The sequence below is a fragment of the Mustela nivalis genome (genome assembly GCF_964662115.1).
Source record: "Mustela nivalis genome assembly, chromosome: 16".
Lineage (NCBI taxonomy): Eukaryota > Metazoa > Chordata > Mammalia > Carnivora > Mustelidae > Mustela > Mustela nivalis.
The window spans coordinates 38,155,601-38,182,035 of NC_139035.1; the positions used below are offsets into that span (position 1 = coordinate 38,155,601).

General features: G+C 36.2%; 1 protein-coding gene across 11 annotated transcripts in view; it reads right to left on the reverse strand.

Moving 5' to 3' along the window:
* Positions 1 to 26,435, reverse strand: part of DENND1B (DENN domain containing 1B) — a 263,126-nt gene that overhangs the window by 231,800 nt on the left and 4,891 nt on the right. For 3 of the 11 annotated variants that reach the window (XM_082701933.1, XM_082701934.1, XM_082701931.1), the window contains one exon: positions 734 to 791. The exons of the other annotated variants lie outside the window; for them this stretch is intronic. In XM_082701933.1, the coding sequence (XP_082558059.1) occupies positions 734 to 791 (58 nt within the window). The remainder of the gene's footprint in view (positions 1 to 733; positions 792 to 26,435) is intronic. 11 annotated transcript variants of the gene reach the window in all.

Here is a 26,435-nt window from a genome sequence, read left to right on the forward strand (position 1 = left end):
GTTATAAAAAATAGGCATAGGACTTAAAGGAAGACAGAATGAGTAAATAATGAAGAATCTCAGTGGAAAAATAGAAACTACAAAAAAGAAAAAAATGGATAATCTAGAACTGAAAAACATTATTTGAAATAAAAAGTTCACTGTATAGGCTTAACAACAGACTGGATAGTACAGAATAAAAGATTCTGAATACAGAATTAAAATTATACAAAGTGAAGCACAGAAAGAGAAAATACTGAGAAATATAAAACAGAGTTTTGTGATTAGAGAAACAATCTAACATACCTGAATTGTAATCCTAAAGGGAAAAGAATGAAGGGGAGGATGATCAGAAAAAGTTAATAAACATAATGTTGGGCACCTCAGTGGCTCAGTCAGTTAAGTGTCCACCTTCGGCTCAGGTCATGATCCCAGGGTCCTGGGATGGAGCCGTGAGTCAGGGTCCCTGCTCAGGGGAGAGCCCTTTCCCTCTGGAGCTCCCCTTGCTTGTGTTCTCTCTTGCTATGACTCTCTCTCTCTCTGTCAAATAAATTAATAAAATCTTGAAAAAAAAAAGTCAACAATTTTCTGAATCTGAATACATACTCTCACACACACACATCCTTGGAGCTCAACAAAGCCCTAGGCAAAATAAATGTAAAGAAACTAAATCTAGGCACATGATAATCAAATTTCTGAAAACCAAAATAAAAACAAAAAATCTTAAAAGCCAGAAAGAAAAAAGATATATTACCATATAGAGGGAAAATCACTAAAAATTTCTGCTGAGATTGCATCCAAAACTTTGCAAGCTAGAAGACAATGGAACAAAATCGTTAAAATGCTGAAAGAAAAAAAACTATCAAAATAGAAGTCTATTTCCAAAAAAATTATCCTTCAAACTAATGATATTTTCAGATAAATAGCTCAGAAATATTTTCACTAGCAGACCTGACCTACAGTGAATATTCAGTTTTTCAGGCTAAAAGAAAAAAATACGAGATACAAGTTCAAATCTATGTAAAGGAAGAGTGCCAGAGATAATAAAAATATAAGTAAATATGAAAGGTTATTTTTTATGTTTTCTAATTTCTTTAAAAATTGTGTAAATGATGGGATGCCTGAGTGGCTCAGTTGGTTAAGCATCTATCTGCCTTTGGCTCAGGTCATGATCCCGGGGCCCTTGGATCAAGTCCCACATCAGGCCTGCTTCTCCTTCTGCCTGTTGCTCCCCCTGCTCGTGCTCACTCTCTCTCCCCCTCTCTGAAAAATAAATAAATATCTTCAAAAAAAATTATGTAAACAACAATAATAACAATTTTCTGTGGGAATTATAACCTATGTAGAAATAAAATGTATGATAGCAATAGCACAAAGGATAGGAGGGAATAAATGCAATTTACTGTTGGAAGGTTCTTATAGTGAAATGCTTTTAATTTATAGTAGATTGATAATTTAATAATGCCTAATGTAGCGCCACTAAATTTTAGAGCCACTAAAAACAAAGCCAATAGAAGAGAGGTATAAGATGCTTCAAAAAAATTAATATAGAAAAATGTAGGAAGAAAGAAAAAAGAAAACAAAAAAAATGTTTAAATCCTTGCAGTACAACTGGAAACAAACAGCAAGATGACAGATTTAAACCTAATCAATAATTACACTGAATGTAAAAGTACCAAACATTCTAATTAAAGACAACAACTATCAGGATAGAAAAGGAAAACTCAAATATATAGGTATTAAATATAGATAGTTTAAGAAAAAAAGTATGGAAAAAGAATTTCATACAAACACTAATCATGGGAAAGGCAAAGAAGTTCTGTCCCTTATACAAAGTAAACTTAAAAAGCATTACCAGAGACAAAGAAAGAAATTCTATTTGGTAGAAGAATTGGCTCACAAAGCAGATAAAATAAAAAATGTGTATGAATCTCATAACAGAGCTTCAAAATACATAAAGCTAAAATAAGCTGAACTAGAGGGGAAAATCAATAAGTCCATTATAACAGTTGAAGATGTTAATACTCCTCTCTCCCAGAAACTGAAAGAAACAGACCCCAAAAATCAGTAAAGATATGAAAGATGTGAAAAACTATAGATAACTTTATCTAAGAGGCATTTATTTATACAATAGACCCAATAAGTGCAGAATATAAACTCTGTTCAAGCACTGAATATTCACCAAATATAGACCATATCATGGGCTATTTTTAAAAACCTTTTCTTTTCTTTCTTTTTTTAAGATTTTATTTATTTATTTGACAAAGAGGGAATACATAAGCAGTGGGAGTGACAGGCAGAGGGAGAGGGAGAAGCAGGCTTCAGGATGACCAGAGAGCCCCACCCCATGGGGTTCAATCCCAGGACCCTGCTCAGCAGGGAGTCTGCTTCTTCCTCTCCCTTTGCTCCTCCCCCTGCTCCTGCACACGTGCATGCTCTCTCTCTCAAATAAATAAAATCTTTAAAAAAAAAAATCAGCACAGTCTGCATTCTAGGAGCTGGATGCAGACTACTCAGTCAGCATCTAGGTTTAGGCAGCAGCTGTGTAACTGCATTAGGGACTGGAAGCAAGACTGGCAAGGGAAGTGGTCAGGGTGGCATCTGTTGGGTCTAAGACAGATTACAACCACAAATAATACTAGTAGTAGATCTGGCAAGAAATCCCCTCACCTTTCATGTTCAAGCACTGTTTGAAAAGCAGCACTGAACAGTTATTCAACACACCTGGCCATTATTGAGGGTACATAATGTGCCAGGCATTGTGATAGGTCCTTTTACTGCTATCGAATTTGGCTTCACTACAAACCTGAGAGAATGATACGACTTTTTTTCCTTATATAAGACACTCCAGCCTAAGTTACAGAATTCAGTCTAGAAGATAAAATTTCTGGCTCCCAAGCTCAAGGGCCACTGGCTACAACACAGATGCCTTGATGTATATATGAGGCACACAGAATTGGACAGAAATGAAGGTTGTTTCAGAGTTCTTAGTCAAAGATGGAGTGGGATTTTATTTGAAAGTCATTATAACCGCTATACAGAGGCACCTGGGTGGTTCAGGGGCACGAGGCATATGACTCTGACTCAGCTCAGGTCATGACTTTGTGCATCATGGGATGGAACCCCACGTTGGGCTCTGCACACAGCTCTGCACACAGCAGGGAGTCTGCTTGATTTTCTCTCTGTCCCTCTCCCCCCCCACTCAGATGCTCAATCTCTCTCTCTAAAATAAATAAATAATAAATAAATAAATCTTTTTTAAAAACAGAGAGAGAGAGAGAGAAAAAACTGCTATACAGAAGCAATGCCTTCCCCTCAGGTCATGATCTCCAGGTCCTGGGATCGAGTTCCGAGTAGGGCTCCTGGCTCAACGTGGAGTCTGCTTCTCTCTCTGCCTCTCCTCCGGCTCCTGCTCTCTCTGTATCCCTCTGTCTCAAATGAATAAATAAAATCTTCCAAAAAAATCACTGTAGCTGGGGTTTACAAAAGCAATGGTCATTAAAGGCACTGCTTTAAAAAAATGAATAACAAGGGACTCCTGGGTGGCTCAGTTGGTTAAGCAGCTGCCTTCGGCTCAGGTCATGATCCCAGCGTCCTGGGATCAAGTCCCACATCGGGCTTCTTGCTCGGCATGGAGCCTGCTTCTCCCTCTGCCTCTGCCTGCCATTCTGTCCGCCTGTGCTCGCTCTCTCTCCCTCTCTCTCTGATAAATAAATAAATTTTAAAAAAAAACTTTAAAAAAATTTTAAAAATGAATAACAATATATTAGAAAGAATCCCAAATATTTAGAAATTAAGTACCACATCTCTAAAATAAACTGTGGATCAAGAAAGACATCAGAAGAAAATTAGAAAATATTTCCTACTACATAATATGAAAACATGCCCAAGTTTGTGAGACATAGCTAAAACATTACTTAAAGGTAAATTTATATATTTATGATTATATTAGGAAAAAAAGAAAGGTTTAAAATTCAACACTCTAAAATTAAGCACAATTTCCACATTAAAAAGCTATAAGAAATTAAATCCAAAATAAGCAGAAGGAAAAAACAACAGAGAGAGGATATCAATGAAACAGAAAATAAACAAAAATAGGGAAATTAACAACATCCTAAGTTGCTTCTCTGAAAATATCAATGAAACTGGTAAACCCCTAGCTAGAATGATCAAGAAAAACAAGAGAGAGGAGCGCCTGGGTGGCTCAGTGGGTTAAAACCAGGGTCCTGGGATCAGACCCCACATCGGGCTCTCTGCTAAGCGGGGAACCTGCTTCCCCCTCTGTCTCTCTGCCTGCCTCTCTGCGTACTTGTGATCATCTGTCAAATAAATAAAATCTTAAAAAAAAAAAAAGAAAGAAAGAAAGAAAAACAAGAGAGAATATATAAATTACAAACACTGAATGAAAACAGGGGATAACTACCACAGATCTTACAGAAATCAAAAAGATGATAAAAAAAATTCCACAACTTTGTACAAATATATTTTACAATTAGATGAAAAAGGATAATTCTTTAGAGATTAAAAATTACCAAAACTAATACCAAAAAAAAAAAAAAAAAAAACCCTCACGGCCATTTATCTATTAGAGAAATTGAATTCATAATTAAAATTTTCCTACTTAAAAAAATTCCAGGCCCAAGTGGCCTCACTGATAAATTCTTAACAAACATTCAAGAAAATAATCAGTATAATTCAGTTAACTTGATTTTCCCTGTATCCTAGCAAGAATATAATTGTAACAAAGCTGACCTGTATCAGAAATATGTTTAAAATGCTAACTCCTGATTTCTTCCATGGGTTCAGATGTTTGGCAAAAAAACCCAAAACAGAAACTATTTAAAAAAGCCTACTTTGACTAGAAAAAAAAAATGTTAAACTCCTGAATGAAGAATATCATAAACAGAATTAAAAGATAAATGTTAAATTGGAAAATATCAATATTTAATAAATAATTCATTGGTATGGAAAAAAGTCTTTACCTATCAAACAGTACACAAGACAAAAACAGGAAATGCCTCAAAGAAATAATAAGATCAACAAGAAATAATGGCCAATTTTCCTAACCAATCATAAATATAAATTTAAGCATGATAGGCAAAAACATTTTCAAAATCCCTCACAAAAGCAAAATTGTTGAGACTATAAAAAGATCAGTGGTTTCCAGAGGTTGGGCCAAGGAAAGAAGGGATGACTAGGCAAAGCATAAAGGATTTGGGGGGTTTTGAATGTATTCTGTAAAATACCATAATGGTAGATACATGTCATTACACATTAATCAAAACTCACAGATTTTACAACACTGAAAGTGAACTGTAATGTAAATTACAGACTTTGGGTGACAGTGATAGGTTCATCAATGAAGGTTCATCAATTCTAACAAATGTACCACCACTTTGGTAGGAATGCTGACAGTGGGGGAAGCTGTAAGGTAGGAAGTAGGGGAGATATGGGAACTCTGTACTTTATACTCAGTTTTGCTATGAACCTAAAACTACTTTTAAAAATAGTCTATTTTTATTTCCAAAAAATACATATAAGACTTCAAAGACTAAGTTGAAAAAATATGAATTATTTTATTAATTCTATTAATAAAATTGTGACTGAGCTATTAGTTCTAATAGTGACTGCATACCTGTAATGATGATGTTTTGGATGTGCTGAGTTGAATAGAATAGATTGTTAATATTTTTAAGAAGAGAATACCTAGTACTGTTGAGAACTGCAGTACACAAATGCTCACCTGAACTAGTTATAAGAATATACACCTTTTTGTATGAAAATTTGCCAGTACATATCAAAAGTCCAACAATGACCATGCTAAGAATTTATCCAGAGTAATAGAAGTGTAATGAGAGGTACACATGGTAGGCCCATATGGTAGAATTCTAGGTAGCTAGAAAATCCAATGATGTAGACTGCTATCTTTATACACAAGATGTTCATGACAAATTGTCAATTGGCAAAGGTCAGATTATAGGACATTATGGACAGGGACAGATGAGCCAGTTTAGTAATATGTACATGGTATTAATGCACACATATTCACAGAGAAATGTATAATGGGTTGTTCAACACAATATTAATCATGATACTCTCTGGGTAATCAGATTTAAAGATTTTTAGTCTATTCACAGTATTTGCTTCTTTTACTTGAATTTTTTACAACAGGCCTGGATCTCTTTTCCTAAAACATAAAAGCATTTACACTCACAAATATACATAGACACACACATTGACACTATTTGGCTACTCTAACTTGACTTCCAATTTATTCTGTCAGGGATAAAGTCCATCATACCTAAAGAGCTAACCCACTTGATTCCGTAATTTGGAGCAAGTTCCTCAACTGATTCTACTTATCTGATATAAAATCAAGCTGTACTGCAAAGTGCATTTTTTTTAAGATTGTATTTATTTATTTGTTAGGGAGAGAGAGAGAGAAAAAGCAAGCATGAGCACAGGCAGACAAAGTGGTAGGCAGAGGCAGAGAGAGAAGCAGGCTCCCTGCGGAGCAAGGAGCCCAATGTGGGACTCGATTCCAGGACGCCGGGATCATGACCTGAGCAGAAAGCAGCCGCTTAACCAACTGAGCCACCCAGGGGTCCCTGGAAAGTGCATTTTAGAGTTAAAGTCTTGTTTCAGGTCTGACATTTATCTGAACCTGCTCAGTTCACTTTTCTGCGCTTCAGTTTTCTTCAAATATACAATGATGATACTGGTATCCATCCAGTGACAAGACTGATAGAAGGATCAAACAAATAACTCATGTAGAAAATACTTTCCAAATAATGAATATTAGTAGTTGTAGTATACTGCAGAATAAAAATATATGTAATTGTACAGGACACCAAAACAATGAAAAAAGAAAAAAAAACAGTTTTAAAAATGGCAAGAAAAATAGTAAAAGGGAAATAAGTAAATATATGTACTGAAGAAAGAAAATGAGCTTCAACTAATAAGAATTTCCATTTTTTAAAAAGTAACCATTCGGGGCGCCTGGGTGACTCAGTGGGTTAAAGCCTCTGCCTTCAGCTCAGGTCATGATCCCAGAGTCCTGGGATCAAGCCCCATATTGGGCTCTCTGCTTGGCGGGGAGCCTGCTTCCCTTCCTTTCTCTGCCTGCCTCTCTGCCTACCTGTGATCTCTGTCTGTCAAATAAATAAATAAAATCTTTAAAAAAAAAAAAAAGTAACCATTGATTAGACTGCTTCAAAGAAGAAATAATAAGTAAAAAATAAGTATAAAAAGTAATAATAACTTAGCTAAATACAGAAAAAAAAACTTTGAACATAATTTACCACATGTTGATTCATTGCCTAATGTATTTAAAATATAAGTTCCCTTATATCTTCTTTTTTTTTTTTTAAGATTTTATTTATTTATTTGACAGAGACAGAGACAGGGAGAGAGGGAACACAAGCAGGGGGAGTGGGAGAGGGAGAAGCAGGCTTCCCACTGAGCAGGGAGCCCAACTCGGGCTCTATCCTAGGACTCCGGGATCATGATCTGAGCCAAAGGCAGATGCTTAACAACTGAGCCACCCAGGGACCCCATTCCCTTATATCTTTTACATTTTTACATGAATAAGATGAATATAATACTTGGCCCCTGTCATCAAAGGAACTTACAGCTACTCTATAAAATATAAATAAACATCATCATTCATTAGCATACATTCATTTAAATGCCTGCTAAACGCAGAGTGCTAAGCTAGGCATATGGAATTCAGAAGTATATGTGATATTACTTCTTGCTTTTTGAAAAACTGACCATTTATTGAGGAAGGAACTGGAGTACCAACACAATCACAAACACAAACTCTATTATAAGAAATGGGACACATGTGGCAAAGGGTAGCAGAATGGAGTTATAGCCCAGAACTAAGACAGATGCTGGTTCTCACACCTAAACTGCATTAGCAGCAAGAACAACTTGACACTACACAGAAACGGACCTGAATTCTTCTGTTCTGGGCATGACTGGGCAAGGAAACTGGAATTACTTACAGGCATTACTTCACTGGCAATAATATACAAACATTAAATAAGTTGTCATTCAGTACACCACCTGGTCAGTGCTGGGTTCCTACTGAAACGCTGCCAAAACTGACGGGAAGAGGAAGCCATCAGGAAATAAAGGCTGTCTCTATCAGCTTGACACTGAGTTGACCCAGCATTAATTTATTAAAAAAAAAAAAATAGCTGAAGGGCTAATTTTTTAAGGACCTAGAGAGTTTCCCCAAAACTCGTAAGTAAATAAATAGATAAATATTAAAAAATAAACAGACCAAAAAAACTTAGTAAAACCAAAGAGCAAAGTAAAACTTTATCAGATTTGATTATACTTACTGGACTCTCAAGCATTCACTCTTCTAATGAGAGTAGCAGTTACAGATGGTGCTTTGAAAGAGTCTAAAATCTAACAAATTTAATAAATCTGATATATGTTTCTCTCGTACCAGGTTATAAATTCCTTAGTGGCTGGTCTGCATTCCTGCAAGCATCAAGAATGACTTTTTATACATCTGGATAGATAAGTGGGTGGATGGGCGAACAACCCATGAAACAACAAATAGATGCATGTCACAGAGATTAAAATTTTAACAGAATACTTTGAATGTCTGTGAAAGTAGCTGGCTATTAAAGACGGGCTTGGGGAAGGTAATGACACAGCACATGAAGGTGACTGGAAGGGAGAAAGAAGCAGTGACTACTACAACATTGTCTCCACAGCAGAAAGGAAGAGGAAATAGCATACTGAGAAATAACAGAAAGGCCAGGAGGAAGAGCTAACAAAAGAAAAATGAATTAATGGAGGAAACAAAGACAAAACAAGGAGAGACATTAAAAGAAAATAAAGCAATCAATATTGAGAAATCTGAACAGAACCAGAGTCCAGTGCCTGTTCAGGGCAAAAGATAAGCTTTTTAAAAATCTTACGTTAGGGATTTAACAATGGTTCTCTCAATAAAAATACACATGGCCACAAATGCAAAAGAGAATGGCATTATTAAAAAAACACAGTATAGGGGCACATGGGTGGCTCAGTGGGTTAAAGCCTCTGCCTTCGGCTCGGGTCATGATCTCAGGGTCCTGGGACCGAGCCCCACATCAGGCTCTCTGCTTGGCGGGGGAGCCTGCTTCCCCCTCTCTCTCTGCCTGCCTCTCTGCCTACTTGTGATCTCTGTCTGGCAAATAAGTAAATAAAATCTTTAAAAAAAAAAAAACAGTATAGTACAAACAACCTTGCCAACTAACTTCCAAAACATATGGGAAAAGAAAGAGAAACATTAAGAGTTATATTAGTCATTCAGGTAAAAAAATAAGTAATTGTACACAATTTGAAAATGAAAGAAAAAGTTTGATGACAAATTTTCTTTACTTGTTCCAGATAGAGGTCAAGAAAAAGCTTATATAGATGTAAACTGATTTAAATTTCTTATAAAATGTGTATAGCATTTTACAATATGTCATTTTTCCACATACACTTTCTCACATGACAATGTGAAATGGTTATGTTTATTAAATCCAAATTATACATGAGGAAAGAGAGACATTAAAAAAGATAAGCAATTTGCCCAAAGTCACATACATTAGAGAGTACAAATGGATTTGAAACCCAGATTTTTGGGGTGCCTGGGTGGCTCAGTGAAGGCTCTGCCTTCAGCTCAGGTCTTGGTCTCAGGGTCCTGGGATCAAGCCCCACACACGGCTCTCTGCTCAGCGGGGAGCCTGTTTTCTCCTCTCTCTGCCTGCCTCTCTGCCTACTTGTGCTCTCTCTTTGTGTGTAAAATAAACTAATAAAATCTTTTAAAAAAAGAAACCCAGATTTTCCAAAAAAATTATTTTAAAATTTTATTTATTTATTTGACAGAGAGAGACACATCGAGAGAGAGGGAACACAAGCAGGGGAAGAAGCAGGCCTCCCACATAGCAGGCAGCCTGATGCGGGGCTCCATCCCAGGACCCCAGGATCATGACCTGAGCTGAAAGCAGCTGCTTAACAACTGAGCCACCCAGGTGCCCCAGATTTTCCAAATTTTATAATAAACAAACTATTAATGAAAGAATATTTTCAAACTATAATTTTAGGGGAGTGAGGTCTTTACAATATATACCAAGGTAAAAAGAAATTATACAAGAGATAGGCAAGTGAAATTTTCTACTTCTCAAAGCAAGCTTAACTATTGTCACTTTATGAAACTAAAGGCATTGGGCGCCTGGAGGGGGCTCTGTCGGTTAAGCACCTGCCTTCCACTCAGGTCATGATCACAGGGTCCCACATCAGGCTCCTTGCTCAGCGGGAAGCCTGCTTCTCCCTCCGCCTGTTGCTCCCCCTGCTAGTACTCTTCTGTGACAAATAAATAAATAAAATATTTTTTTAAAAATCACATAAGATTTGTTTTGAGCACACAATAAAATAACGTCTAAAATGGTCTTCTGAGTCCAAGTCATGGGTGACTTAGAATACCTGACTGAAATGTAGACCTTATTCTGGATATCAGGGTATCTCAAACTTAAGAATCTGCAGACCCCAGTTTGAGAAAAACTGCAGTTAATGATAAAGATTGATAGCCCCTTGGCTAGGCAAAGACTGCCACATATACTGTTCACATGATCAGAATAGCCAGCCCCACTCTAGCAATAGTGTGGGGCTCCATTAAGATTCTATAAGAATATTAAGAATATATGCTAAAAAACCAAAAACCTTGTTTTCATCAATGGTATCAGACTACTTATTCAGTAAAAGTTCCAGGAATGATCCCAAACATAGAATCTAACATGATTGAGAAGAATATTTTGCTTAGTCCATTGTGATGCACAGAATTAACATAACCACTATTTTGCAACACCAGAAGCTATTCACTCTTGGGTGTTTTTCCATCATTAAAATATGCTGCCATTAGACATTTAGCTTTGATTATTATTTAGGAAAAAAAATGGTATGAATATCCAAACTTCCAATAAATGTAAATTACTAATACTGAATTTTATTCATTTTCCTTTAAAAAAAAATCATTACAATAGGTGAATATAAAAGTTTATAATATTGGGGCGCCTGGGTGGCTCAGTGGGTTAAGCCACTGCCTTCGGCTCAGGTCATGATCTCAGGGTCCTGGGATCGAGTCCCGCATCGGGCTCTCTGCTCAGCAGGGAGCCTGCTTCCTTCTCTCTCTCTCTGCCTGCCTCTCAGTGTACTTGTAATTTCTCTCTGTCAAATAAATAAAATCTTTAAAAAAAAAAAGTTTATAATATTTATCAGAATCCATAATTAGAATGATTATTAAAAGAATTTACTAGGCCTTAGTCTAAAATAGAAAGAAATATTTAAATAAATGTAATATCCCCCATTAACCCACAATTATTATAGTCATTAAATCTTTAAAATTTATCCTCCTAGCTTTGGAGTCAAAAGCCCTCACTGACGGACACTGTATCATGATAGATTATATGTATATACACACATACTACATACATATCAAAAGCATCCCATAATTTCTTCTTGCAAGTTATGAAAGGGAGGTACTTACAGTTTGCTTAAATTATAATAACCATTATTTAAAAGCATATGCATATATTTTATTCTCTCCAATGATCATCACAGCTTTATGGTAGAACAGGAAAGATTGCTAATGTACTCATTTTAAAGACAAACTGAAGCTCAGAGAGGTTACAAGTCTTAATACAAAGCTAGGCCTCCTACCAAATTCTTCTAATTTCAGCCTAACATTACAGTTCTGCCTTCCTAGTTAGCATCAAACAGCAGTGAACAAAAACAGTGAATGAAAGAACAGATTCTTTTCTCACTAAAGAAACTGTAAAGAGAATATCCCAGTCTGGGTCCCTCTAATGGTTAAGAAGAGTGAGAATATAATATTCAAGAGGCCTAGGAGGCCCGAGGCCAGCTACCTCCTTACCATTGCATAAAGTCCATTTGTCCAGATGTCTATACAAATACTGACATTTTCTGTGCGTGTTGTGACATGAATAAAGTTGAGGAACACTGCTACTGAGAACTCAGGAATATACAGGATGGTCTTAAAAAAATTTTTTAATGTAAACTTCATAAACTTTATGAAATTATCTTTTAAAAAGATTTGTAACAATGATACTAGAGACTCCTGCTTCAAGGTTAACTGATTTTAGTGTATGTGTAGTGGTTCTCCACTCTTATCAATTACTTCTCACATAAAAGATAACACTCATATTCACAATCCACTCTTACATACATAATCCAGATTCTGTAAAAATCTAAATAAATTTTTAAGTAATTAACATTGGAGTAATTTTCAATCATCAGTTATTTATCCAATCAGTGGCTTATTTTGTTCTGTAGCATTGATAAAATAGCCCATGGTTTGCTTATAATTTCTAGTGCTAACTACAGCTACACTACTCCTTTAGCACTCACTCAAGAAAGTTATATAGGAATACAGATAAGTAAGAGTGATGTCACTACTGGGATGGCTTTGCATTTGTTATAGCATCTAATCATTCACACACTGCAACGCTTATTATCAGTTTACACAGAACTCATAACCAGTTCCAACATACTTCACAAGTGGTAACATTTCTACTGAGAACCCTACATTGTAAAACATTCCCCTTAATCTCCTCTCACCAAACGCCCTGTCAGAAATGTGAACACTTAGTTTATTTCCATTCTAGTTGCCTTGTAGCTTGTCGATATTAACTCTTTCTTACAAGTTTGAAATTTTACACAGGTATGGAATTCCCACTTCTAGCTGCAGTCTGTCCATGTAAAAAAATCTAGAAGAAAGCAGTGCAAAGAAAAGTCACATTGCAACTTCCAAATCACACTTAATCCCTCTAGATGCCACCAAGCCTTTAAATGAGTACCATCAGATTTAGTGCCACAAATTTTTATTCTCTGATAACCATCCCTTTAAAAGTGAAACTAATTCATTAGCCTAAAATACATTACCATCTTCCATCATCCTTATTTCTGGCACATCTGCAAGATTAAATGGGGGACTTGGAAGTTACTATGAGACCTTTCTTCAGCATCTCTTTGTTCCAGATTGATCATATACATCAAAACAGAAGGAAAGTTCATCACTAACACTTAATTTCTGTTGATCACGCCTTTTTTTCTTTAAATACCACCAGCCCTATAGAAACCAAATAGAAGTTTATATCTATGTAGTGTTGCATAGTATAGTTTACAAAGAACTTTTCATGTCATTTTGTATTTGACTTTCATAACAATTCTTGAGCTATGCATTGCAAATTTTTTGTAACTGTGAAAAGAAAAATAGAAGTTAAAGGACTCAACCAATTTATATAACTAATAAGTAGTAAGGCCAGGACCAAAAGCCACGTTTCAACTCGGTCCAATAACATTCCACTCCACCGTGATGTTTGTAAGATACCGTTTTAGCCATAAGAGGATTCCAGTTTTTTTTTTTTTTTAATGTGAAAGAGAGATAAAGAGAGAGCACAAGCACAGGGAGCGGTAGGCAGAGGGAGAAGCAGGATCCCCACTGAGCAGGTAGCCTGATGTGGGGCTTGATCCCAGGACCCTGGGGTCAGAACCTGAGCTGAAGGCAGATGCTTAACCAACTGAGCCACTCAGGTGCCAAGGATTCCAGACTTTAGGCTTGTAGAAAATCATATCACCAAACCCATATATTTGTGTTCACCTTGAATAAGAGATTTAACTATCTATTCATATTCAATTAAAAAGAAAGCATTAGTCTGTTTTGAGAGTTCCCACAACAACCTTGCATAATACAGGCATACCTTATTATCTTATTATCAGTTTACACAGAACTCATAACCAGTTCCAACATACTTCACAACTGGTAACATTTCTATTGTTACAGTGCTTCCAGATAACTGTGTTTTTAAAATTGAAGGCCTGTGGGAACCCTGCATTAGGCAAATCTATTGGTGCCATTTTCCCAACAGCATTTGCTCACTTTTTATCTTTGTGTCACATTTTGGAAATTCTCACAGTATCTCAAACTTGTCATTATTGTTACATCTGTTATGACAATCTGTGATCAGTGATCTTTGATTATTATTAGAGCCACTGTTTTAAGGCACCACAAATCACACCCTTATAAGCCAGCAAACCCAATCAGTAAATGTTTGAGAGTGTTCTGACTGCTCCACCAACCAGCCATTTCCCCATTTCTCTCCTTATACTTAGGCCTTCCAAGTCCCTAAAACACAATATTGAAATCAGGTCAGTTAATAATCCCCACAGTAGCCTCTAGGTGTTTAAATGAAAGGGAGAGTCACATGTCTCTCTCTTTAAATCAATAGCCAGAAATTATTAAGCTTAGTGAGGAAGGCAGGCCGAAGGCCAAGAGAAGCTGAAAGCCAGCCCTCTTGAGCAAAACAGCAAGTTGTGAATGCAAGGGACAAGTTCTTAAAGGAAATTTAAAAATGCTACTCCAGTGAACACACAAATGATAAAGCAAAACAGCCTTATTGCTGACACAGAGAAAGTTTTTGATCATATCAATCATAATACTGCCTTAAGCAAAAGTCTAATCTAGAACAAGGCCCTAACTTGCTTCAACTCTATGAAGGCTGAGAGGTGAGGAAGCTGTAGAAGAAAAATTTGAAGAGGTTGGTTCATGAGATTTAAGAAGTAGTCTCCATAACATAAAGGTACAAGGTGAGGCAGCAAGTACTGATGCAGAAGCTGTAGCACGTTATCCTGAAGACCTAGCTGACAAAATTAATGAAGGTGGCTACGCTATACACCAGATTTTCAATGCAGACAAAACCACTTATATATTGGAAGAAGATGCTGTATTAGGCTTTCATAGCTAGAGAGAAGAAACCAAAGCCTGCCTTCAAAACTTCAAAGGACAGACTGACTCTCTTGTTTGGGGTTGATGTAACTGGTGACTGAATTGAAGCCAGTGCTCATCTACCATTCTGAAAATCCCAAGGCCCTTAAAAATGATGCTAAGCCTATGCTATCTGTGCTGCATCAATGAAACAATAAAGCCTGGATGACAGCACATCTGTTTACAACATGGTTTGCTGAATAGTTTAAGCCATTGTTGAGACCTACTGCTCAGAAAGAGATTTCTTTCAAAATATTAGAACTCATTGACAATGCTCGTGGTCACAAAAAAGCCCTGAAAAAGATGTACAAGATTAGTGTTGTTTTCATGTCCACTAACACAATATACATTCTGCAGCCCATAGATCAAAAAGAATTTTTTTTTTACTTTCAAGTCTTATTACTTAAGAAATACATTTCATAAGGTTTACAGATGCTAAACATAGTGATTCCTCTGATCTGCAGAAAGTAAGGAGAAGACCTTCTGGAAAGAGTTCACTATTCTAGTTGCCGTTAAGGGCATTGACAACTCATGTAAAGAAATCAAAACATAGGGTGCCTGGGTGGCTCAGTGGGTTAAAGCCTCTGCCTTTGGCTCAGGTCATGATCCCTGATCATGACTCGATCCTGGGATCGAGCCCTGCATCGGGCTCTCTGCCCAGCAGGAAGCCTGCTTCCTCCTCTCTGTCTGCCTCTCTGCCTACTTGTGATCTCTCTCTGTCAAATAAATACACAAAATTTTGAAAAAAAAAAAAAAAGAAGTCAAAACATCAACATTCACAGGAGATTGGAAGAAGGTGATTCCAATCCTCATGGATGACGTTGAGGGGTTCAGCACCTCAGGGAGTAAGTAACTGCAGATGTGGTAGAAAGAGCAAGAGAACTAGAATTAGAAACAGAGCCTGAGGATAGGACTGAATTGCTTCAATCTCATGATAAAACTTGAATGGATGAGGAGTTGCTTCTTAAGGGTGAAAGTGATGTTGAGATGGAATCTACTCCCGGTGAAGATGCTGTGAAGACCGAAGACTGCTGAATGACAACACAGGATTTAGGATGTCGGGACATTAGGATATCAGACAACAGCGGATACTACATAAGCGTAGTTGACAAAGTAATAGCAGAATTTGAGAGGATTCACTCCAATTCTGGAAGAAGTCCTATAGGTAAAGTGCAATCAAACAGCATCACACACAGAGAAATAGTTCGTAAAAGGAAAAGTCAATCACTATCGCAAACAGCTCTTGTTTTAAGAAACTGCTGATAGCCACCACCGGGATCAGCCAGCACACGTTAACATCTAGGCAAAATCCTCCACCAGCAAAAAGATTAGGACTTCTGAAAGCTCAAATGATGCTTAGTGTTTTTTAGCAATATTTTTAAAATTAAGGCATATACATTGTTTTTAGACATAATGCTATTGCACACCTAACAAAATACAGTCTAGGGTAAACATAACTTTTATATCCCCTGGGAAACCAAAAATTTCACTTGATTTACTTTATTGTGATATTTACTTTATTATGGTAGTGTGAACAGAACCCACAATATCTATAGAGTATGCCTGTATTCACCCTCCTCTTCTAGCTTTCCTTGCCTCATTAGAAAAAGCATTCAAGGGCACTCTATATAAGAGCAGAACTTTTTCCAAAAAAAAAATTTATTAAATACTTTAAACAATACTTTTTAAGAGCCAAAGAAATTAATACAAAATAATAAGAAAAGCAAAGTACAATGAAAAGCAAAAGCTAAAGAATAAACTAAAACATTTAAAAATATAAAAACATTAAATATCTAATGGAAGAAAAGCAAACACCAAATATAACAAAAAGTAAAAGTGAAACGAGGCAAAAAATACAATTTCCAAAATTTAACACCTCCAAACAGATGGTATGAGGTGGTACAAATAGGTAGCAGGCCTTCATCGGGTCAATTTGCTGATTACAGATACCAGAAGTATAAAATAGTCTTTAGTCTTTCCCTTAGTTGCAGAAGATTCAACACTGTCCTTCTGGGTTAAAAATATCTGTGTGGGAGGAAGATATCTCTTAAAGAGCACTGAGCTCTAGCTTTGTTGGCTTTTCCAACACATAAATTAAGCAAAAGCCACCCATCCTCTACTCTCTTCAACCTTAGCTTTTAAATGCAGAGTTTTAACTTAGAATAAGTATTATCAAGTCTCTTATTAACAACATATAAATAATTTTTGTGATTTGACCAGATTAAATTCAGCTATATCTAAAAAGGTAAGATTCTAGCCATATTTAACTGTATGTTTTAAAAAATATATACATTGTATTTATTAAATCTGTTATACATACCTATTAAACATAATAGAAATCATATACTTTCAAAGAGTTAAAATACCATAAAAAGATAAACAATAAACCATGCTAAATATAATTCAGTCTTACTATAATGATTTAGAAGACAATCAGTAGTATTCAGTAAATTCATTTTTAATACTTGGACTACCATTTTGAACATCTCACAAATAAGAAAGTAGTAGTATATGATACAAGGCTTAAAATACAAAAATTTTTTTAAAGATTTTATTTATTTATTTGACAGAGAGAGATCACAAGTAGGCAGAGAGGCAGGCAGAGAGAGAGAGGAGGAAGCAGGCTCCCTGCTGAGCAGAGAGCCCGATGTGGGACTCGATCCCAGGACCCTGAGATCATGACCTGAGCCAAAGGCAGTGGCTTAACCCACTGAGCCACCCAGGCGCCCCTTAAAATAGAAATTTTGATATGAGGGCCATTTCACTTCTTTCCATATCCATCTATTAAAAAAAAATGATCATTGACAACCTGGATAATACCTGAGAGAAATGAGTCCAAAAAATTGCCAAAAGATCTTATAGATTCCCAGCCAAGTAAACCATAAGTAAATGGCTTTCATAATAGCTTTATAAAGAATTTTGGACAGCTACATTAGACTTAAAAGCCAAATTTAGGAGAATGATACAGTATATTTATATTATATATTATAACATAATATATGAGTATATATTATAACATAATATATAATATATACATATATATACTCATTTATATCTTCAACTATCAAGCCAAAAATGAAGTAAATATTTACAACTAAAAACTAAATGAAAACTCTGAATTCCAACTAGTATTCAGTTTTAATGTTTCCACTTTTTAGAGTAAACATTGTCATTGACAAACACAACAGTAACCATTAAGAACTTGGAAACTAATATTTTAGTACATAAAAATTCTCGGCTTACTATTTCTTCAATAACATGTCTAAACTCATACACAACAAATACAAGCAACATATAATCTTGATGAAATTGTGTTACCCTTATTGTTAATAATTATCCTGCATATATTCATTACCAAAGTCACACATTTTATAGCGAAACTACAACTTCAAAATTTAGTTCTCACGTTCTCTGTAGAAATAAGCACAAAAATAAAAAGAGCACATTATTCTCTCAAAACCAAAAAACCAACCTCATTAATTGCTTATAAGTATTAAAACACTATTTTAGTTTATATAAAAGATTAACAGTGACCAAGACCTTGAAAAAAATCCCCCAAATATTAAACAACTTCCTCTTCCAAGAAAAAAAAAAAAAAACACCAACTTCCTCTTCCAAATATCATATCCAAAATACACTGGAATCTCCAAAAAAAGAAAGGGGGGGGGCATTTAAGAATCCTTTCTGAACCACTTACTTATAAAACAAATGCGAGTTTATTTCAAAGCAACTGTACCTTAAATGCATAGAACCTAAGGACATACAGTGCACTAGCATATTAAAACACACCTGGACTTACTGGGGTCTCATTTCAACCAAAGTTTTCTATACAAATTCATAAATTATTTCAAATAGTCTTTTGTCAAAATTAAAAGAAGGCAAATTTTACAATCACCCAGGTGACAACATTTTAAAGGATAGTTAATTTTAATTAATGATACATTTGAATACTACAAACATCCTTATGCTTGGTGCCATTTCTGCTACCAAACTAAGACAAATTTCTTTTTGAAATGACTAATTTCTGGACACTTACACATTTGCAGAAGACCATCAGATGTACTAAACTGATAGCTCTAGACTTTATTTTCAGATTCAAATGATAAATAAGAAGGAACTGAAAGAGGAAAAGGCTCTATCTGATCTTCACCACTTCTGCCTACGAAGCTACAGAGTTTGTGGTTTATCAACACAGTTCTATTTAAAAAAAAAAAAGTTTTAAAAACAGCATCTATTGCTTGTGATATAAAAGTCTATAGCCTTTCAAAGTTCTTTACACTGAAGTTTTTTAAGATTTAAGAAATCTAAAACAGGTATTAAAAATACAGCACAAACTTTTACTAATTTTACTTTAATAACAAAGTGAAACTTGGCAAAACTTATTTGAACATCATCCATATGGAAGATACTTTTTCTGAAAATCTATAAGAGATCCAAAGAGGTACTTATCCTCAAAAACCTAAAATCCAGTGGTTGGCATAAGTCAGGGTGATAAAAATCAAGTTCAAGACAGAATATAATTGCCACAAGACAGATATCAAAAGGATTACTCAGCAACTTGTTTTTATATCTTTTATTTCCATAGCTTCACTTTTACAAATTTCATCTGTTCTACAGTTGTTATACTTTAAGAGAAAAAATGAATTTAACAGTAATTATTAAGGTCTTAATACCCTTTACAATTTCTATTCCTTTTCTTTAAAAGCCGTTTCAGTACCTTTAAAATAGCGCTTCGACAGCTCAGTAAGTCACACTTTAGATCAGACACTGTTTTAGGCTGTGAGTAACCAAAACCAAACCCGAACAACCCCCTGCCAGGGCATATTACACTGCAGTAGAGAGTGCTTCTTAATCATTTTCATTAGATATAAATGTTTATACTAAAAGCAATATATCCTTTACTCATATTCACACCAGATTTTGAACATGAAATAAAACTCCAACCAGCTTCAGAGAAATAACAGCCTGGTACCCAACTGAGAACTGACAAGACAGTATCTAATTGTCTCTTCCCTCCACCACCTCAGGATGATCCCTGACTCCCCTCTGTCCTCTGTCTCCCACTGTCCCCCATTCCCCTCACACAGAGCTGAGTTAGTGCCCTCTTCAGACTCAGTGCTACACACCGCAACCTCTTACATACCCTTCCTACACTATTACAATCACTGATTTGAAACTCCAAGAACGTCATCTTTTTTACTGCTTTTCATCTGTGTTTGACACTCAGAAGCATTCAATGAATGAACAACAGAGGACTGAATATCTTATACGGTGTTTACATTCTTCTTCCCATTGTCACCTTTTGATGTCTACTAAAAATTAGTCTCACAACAACTCTAGTCAAGCCTAGAATTAGCCAGGAATTTCCTAAATAGGTGACTTTCAAAAATTGTCGAGACAAATTTCAACGCTATTATAAAAGGATGACTATTGGGGCGCCTCGGTGGCTCAGTGGGTTAAGCCGCTGCCTTTGGCTCAGGTCATGATCTCAGGGTCCTGGGATCGAGTCCCACATCGGGCTCTCTGCTCAGCAGGGGGCCTGCTTCCCTTCCTCTCTCTCTGTGATCTCTTCCCTTCCTCTCTCCTACTGTGATCTCTCTCTGTCAAATAAATAAATAAAATCTTTAAAAAAAAAAAAGAAATTAAAAAAAAAAAAAGGATGACTATTGGATTTTAAAGGCAACACAGTGTAATGGTTGAGTTCAGGCTCTAGAATTGAAAACACAGGTTCAAATACCAACCCCATCTGTTAGAGCTGTGAGACATAAGCAAGTTACTTAACCTTTCTGTGCTTCCATTTCCTCACCTGTATGGAAAGGTTTACAGCCCCTACTGCATATGGTTGTCATGAATATAAACTAGAAATAGAAGCTCTGAGCACATTTACATTTATGGACATACTGTAAATACTAAATAGTTCATTTTTATTTCTATTTCTGTAAAACATTTAACTGGAAGCCAAATCAGAAAAATAAATCAGTAAATAAGGCTTTAAAACCATAATGCTATAGCTTTATTAATTGAAAGCTTATAACAAAAATATCTTAATGAAATTCACTGAATACATAAATACACTTACACACTTATTAAAGCTGTTAATCACAAACTATAAATGGAGTGTCAATACAGATGGGGGAAGAAATGGTAAAAACCTCACTAGAAACTGACAGAGGCATATCTGATCTTTAGTTCAGAGATCTTTCCACTATAGCAAACCGCATATTTTTAATTAATTCAACTTTACAAGGCTTTCTTTAAAATTAAAATGCTCCCTTGAGGGCTGTCTATCAGTTGTTCACACCTCACTGTGAATTACTTTAATCAGATAAATGCATTAATTTAACACCACCTACTTAAAGAAATTGTTATTGAAAAGTATCGAGAAGAGGAGTAGCTTTCAAACTAGTGTGCCTGGCACGGGGAAGGCCTGTTTCACGCTCGCAGCAAGCATCTCTATGCAGTCAGGGGCAGCGTGAAGACAGTGGCACCTGCAGCACCTTGAGAGCACAGGGTTGTAGGACTTCTAAGGTCCATCAAAGCCAATTCCCCGCTACTGGGTTGTATTAGGGGCTCTTTAAGGAAACTTCCAGTTCTATTATTCCACTGTTCTCTTCTGCAATATGCCCTAAGACCCCAAGTGGTACCAACTTCCTAAATACCTCTAAAAAAATCAATTGAAGAGCACCTCTGGCAGGTTCCCACAAAGCAAAAATGAGTGAACCACTACAGAAATGGGAAACAATACACCCTTTACTACAAATTAAAATTAAATCACCTGGAATAAATCAAATTATCCTTAATTTATATAAACTATGAGTCTATGTCCAAAATAAATACAACAACAGGAAAACCATTAAACTTAACAGTACAGGAACACCACAGCATTTCAGGGGTTTCTTAAAGCTATCTCTAATGCTTTCTGGCTCAAGTGGAAAAAAAAAAAAAACCTTTAAAAAAATCTTCAAGCAAAAACTTTCTCCTAGCTTGTATAATATTACTTTAGTGCAAACCAAAGAGTCTGAAAGTAGAAAAAATTTCTGAATGTTAAATATTAAAAAGTATTTCCAGTAAAAAAAGATTCTTTTGGGGTTGATTGAGAACATACTTCACACTTAACACCCTTGATTTTTGTTGTTATTTTACATAAAACTATGGCTGCATGCTTAAAGTACCTCCAAAATGCCTATTGCTAATATTATGTATATCCTTTAAAATGTATATTTTAAAAGGTAAATTATTGTCCTCTACTTTGTCAATCAAAAATAAAAATCAAGAGGAAAAGAAAGAGGGATATTATTTGCACATAAGAAAATCCTCCGGGGGCGCCTGGGTGGCTCAGTGGGTTAAGCCGCTGCCTTCGGCTCAGGTCATGATCTCAGGGTCCTGGGATCGAGTCCCGCATCGGGCTCTCTGCTCAGCAGGGAGCCCGCTTCCCTCTCTCTCTCTCTCTGCCTGCCTCTCCATCTACTTGTGATTTCTCTCTGTCAAATAAATAAATAAATAAATAAATCTTTAAAAAAAAAAAAAAAAGAAAATCCTCCGAATGAGAGAATATTATCAAAAGAATATCAGGAACATATTATCCTGAAGGTCGATGAAACAAGAATGTTCCAAGGAAAAAACCTGAGCAAACTTGTGACGCTGGGGCCACCCAGCAGACTCCAAGCCCCAGTCCAACAGCATACCACTGTGAAGAGGACAGCAGCAGACGCTCCACCCTCCACAGGCAAGGATGGGAATCATCATTAAAAATTAAGAAGTGACCTTGGATTAAAGCAGCAAAACTAAAGCACATATGAACAAATAAAAGCACTTAATGAGACAAGTCATAATCAAACTACTGAAATATAAACTCCGCAGCATCCCTATCAAAATGTTAATCAACAAATACTGGACATTGACATTTGATTTGCTTCTTAGACTTGCAGGCGGCTATGTCAGGGAGCACATAATGTTCCAAAGCCAAATACAAAAGTTCAGCTATTCTTAACTATCTTCTTTATAAAGCCAAAATGACATATCTCAAAGGTATGGTTCTAAAGAACAACATTAAGTTTTGTTCCAGGTTAGCAAGGATGAGAAAATGAAAGTTTCATTTTCTTCAACAATCTATGATATCAAACTAATACTTTCAGTGGTGATAACTCCAATTCATCCACATGCACCTAGATTGAGAGGGACTCAGAAGGAGCTCTGCAAGAGCACACAGCTAGAGCAAAAACATGGTAACCGCATTTGACTCACAGATTTTTCTCCCATGTTAGGCAATATGTAAAGTCTCCTAAACCACTTAATCATATGTATGATTCATCAATTCTACTTTCTAAACGTTGGGTTTTTTATTGGGTTTTTGCTATGTGTGGAGGGGTACAAATAGGTTTGAAGGTAGACTCCAAAACATATATATACAGCAACTGTCCCAATAAATCTTGTAATGTAAGAAGGCAGCAAGCAGATGTGGGTCCTGAATGGGAAGAGTTTAAGCACAGACTATCCCTAAATAAACCTACTAGTCCAAGATATATATATGGTTGCTTATTTCTATTGTCCCTACTTTTGTCATACCAGCGCATACTTCAGATTACTTCTACAACAAACAGCTCTCAGTGAATTTATCTGATCGTTTATTTGACCAGTGGCTGGCACTATGCTAGGTCCAAGTTCTGATTTAAGAAAAAAGTAAGAGGCAGTTAAGCTATTAACCTAGCTAACGACCAGAAAGGTAGATAACTTGATACTGAGTTGAATGGGTTTATAAAAGTGGAAAGTCAGTAACAAAGGAGGATTTGTTTCGAAGAGAAATTCTTCCACCTAAAGAGACAGGAATAAAGAAAACAAGACCTAATAAAGATGTGTTGAAAACTACGAATAAAAAGCTAGGACGGTGAGAGCAAGGACTCAAACATGGAGACATAAATCCTAAACCCGAGGAGTAGCGAGTGCAGAAGGGAGATATCCTGAGCCAGCATCAATAATCATAAGGAAAAAGTTCAGTAATTGTTTTCTGTGGAATTACCCTTGATTCATTAATTTCAGAGAAGAAACTGCATTCTTGTTTAAAATTACATATACCCGTACCACATATGGTTTAAACTCTAATATTTCCTCCCATGGTAATAATGCAGCCTATATTGAGCTGATTCGAGGTCTCTACACAATGAGAGACAATAGAGCAGACTTTTTAGATTAAATCTACTAAAAAGCAGCAGATTAGGGGCACCTGGGTGGCTCAGTGGGTTAAGCCTCTGCCTTTGGCTCAGGTCATGATCCAGGGTCCTGGGATTGAGCCCTGCATCGGGCTCTCTGCTCAGCGGGGAGCCTGCTTCCCTTCCTCTCTCTCTCTGCCTGCCTTTCTGCCTGCTTGTGATCTCTGTCTGTCAAATAAATAAATAAAATCTTAAAAAAGAAAAAACAAAACAGCAGATTAAAATACAGACTCTGGAGTCAGACTACTGTGGGCAAGTTTTCTCATTTCTCTGTGCTCAGTTTCTTCACATGCAAAATGAAGATAAACATTTCCCTTCCATAGGATGTCCGTGAGATTTAAAGTTAGTCCATGTATGACAGCTACAACTGAGCACAGCACAACCAGCATGACTACCACTTGAGGTAAGTCATCAACAAAATATAAAAAAGAAAGCTAGAGCGCCAAAGCCACTGCCTGAAAGAAAAACCTGAAGAGAAAGCATCGTCAACGTTGTATTGAGGACGGGTGACTTCTGAGTTCCCTGAAGTCCTGCACCACTTCAGGGAATGAAGGGACGGTGTGTTAACAATAACTTCTGCTGTTAAAACTGAGGAGAGGCCATCACTACTAGCTCTACGCCGCTGACTGCTGGGAAGCATGAAAGACAGCGAAGAGTGACAACCGCAATTCCCTCGGAAATCTACCAGGGAGAGTATTAAGATCCAAATTTTGGCATTTCACTCTAGGATAGTTGCAGCAGAAGTTATTAGGGAAGTTGTCCCACCAGGGAGACATCCGTGAATATATGGGCCAACCAGTCTGGCAGACACCATCAGAACCCGCTCCGCTAACAAAAGGGAATACGATAGGGAAACACAACCAACCACGCTCATGGCAATTTTTTCAGTTCCTGAGGCCCTCCATATGAAACTACTTCCCAGTGTTCTAAAATGTGTTGTTTTAAAAAAACCAATGTACTGTCTTTGAAACAAGTCCAAATAAGTAATAGATCAAATGAAGATCACCTTTTACCAGAGCTAGCTATATTGTTAAATTTCAAAAATTAATATCATTTCAAAACACCAAGTAAGACTTATGTAAATAATAATTGGTCTCTGGAGATATTTAAGAAGTAAACTACACAAAATAAATGAATTTAGAACCTCTCTATTAGAAAATGAACAAGAGAAACATGCCAAATATCTTAATGCAATATCACCAATCTCAGCATAAACCAAATTTATCCTGAGCATGGTGTTTTCTATTGGATCAAACAGATAGTCTTCAAAAAATAAACCAGCGGGGCCCCTGGGTGGCTCAGTCAATTAAGTGTCTGCCTTGGGATCAGGTCACAATCTCAAGGTCCTGGGATCAAGCCCTCTCCCTCTGCCCCCTTCACCCCAGCTCATGTGCACTCTCTCTCTGTCAAATAAATAAAATCTTAAAAAAAATAAAAAATAAACCAATATTCTAAGAAATGCAGAGAACATTTTAATTGATTTCCTAATGCCTATTCCTTGCCAGGTGTTTAATAATAATCTGTCATAATAATCTCGCCATTCACCCATCTACCACTACCCCACCAATGATTATTTTAGGAATGTGAAGTTCATGCCAACTTTGGCCACTGGGATCCAATGTTCTGGAAGATTCTGGGGAAAGAAATTTTCTGGATTTAAGCAGTGTGCCATGAAAAGCCACTGTCTCTCACCCCAAGGTCATTAAAGAGAAAGCAGAGTTCTAACTTCTCTTGACCACTATCCCATAACCACAGGAATCTAAATCTTCCAATGATACCAATTACTATGAGTGGCAGAGCTGAGGTGCAGAAAGAACCTGGATCTTTGATGATTTGCTTCTAAACTTCCTCTTATATAAACTACTAAGTTCCCTCATTACTTAAATTGGTTTTATATTTGTACCCCAAAAAAAAAACATTTTGTTTTCCAGGCCTATTACTATATAAAAACGTCACCCATATTCATGCGAATGTTAGCAAAAACAAAAAACAAAAAACTATCCTACTTTAAACAAATGGATACACATATCAGGTTTGTAATAAATAAATAGGTTTTACTGACAGTTAAATAGGAATATTCAGTAACTCTCTTTAATAATTTCTAGACTATTTCCCTTTAATATTTATCAATAAAGTAGAAAATTAATAAAAACATTTAGAAACATTAAAGTCTCCTTTTGAAGCTCAAAAAGGCATAATTTTTTAGACTCTAAAATATTAGCCATATTTATACTATTTAAGTCATAACTAAAAGAAGAAAAGTTGTTAATGCTTTTCATACAGTTGACTTTAGCTTTACTAAAAATCTTTCAAATTTGCTGCCTGTGAGTCATATTGATGGAATACATGGGTAGGATGGATTAATTGCAACCTATAAGGAGGCTGAAGTGTTTATTTTAACCATTTGTCTTATTTCCAAC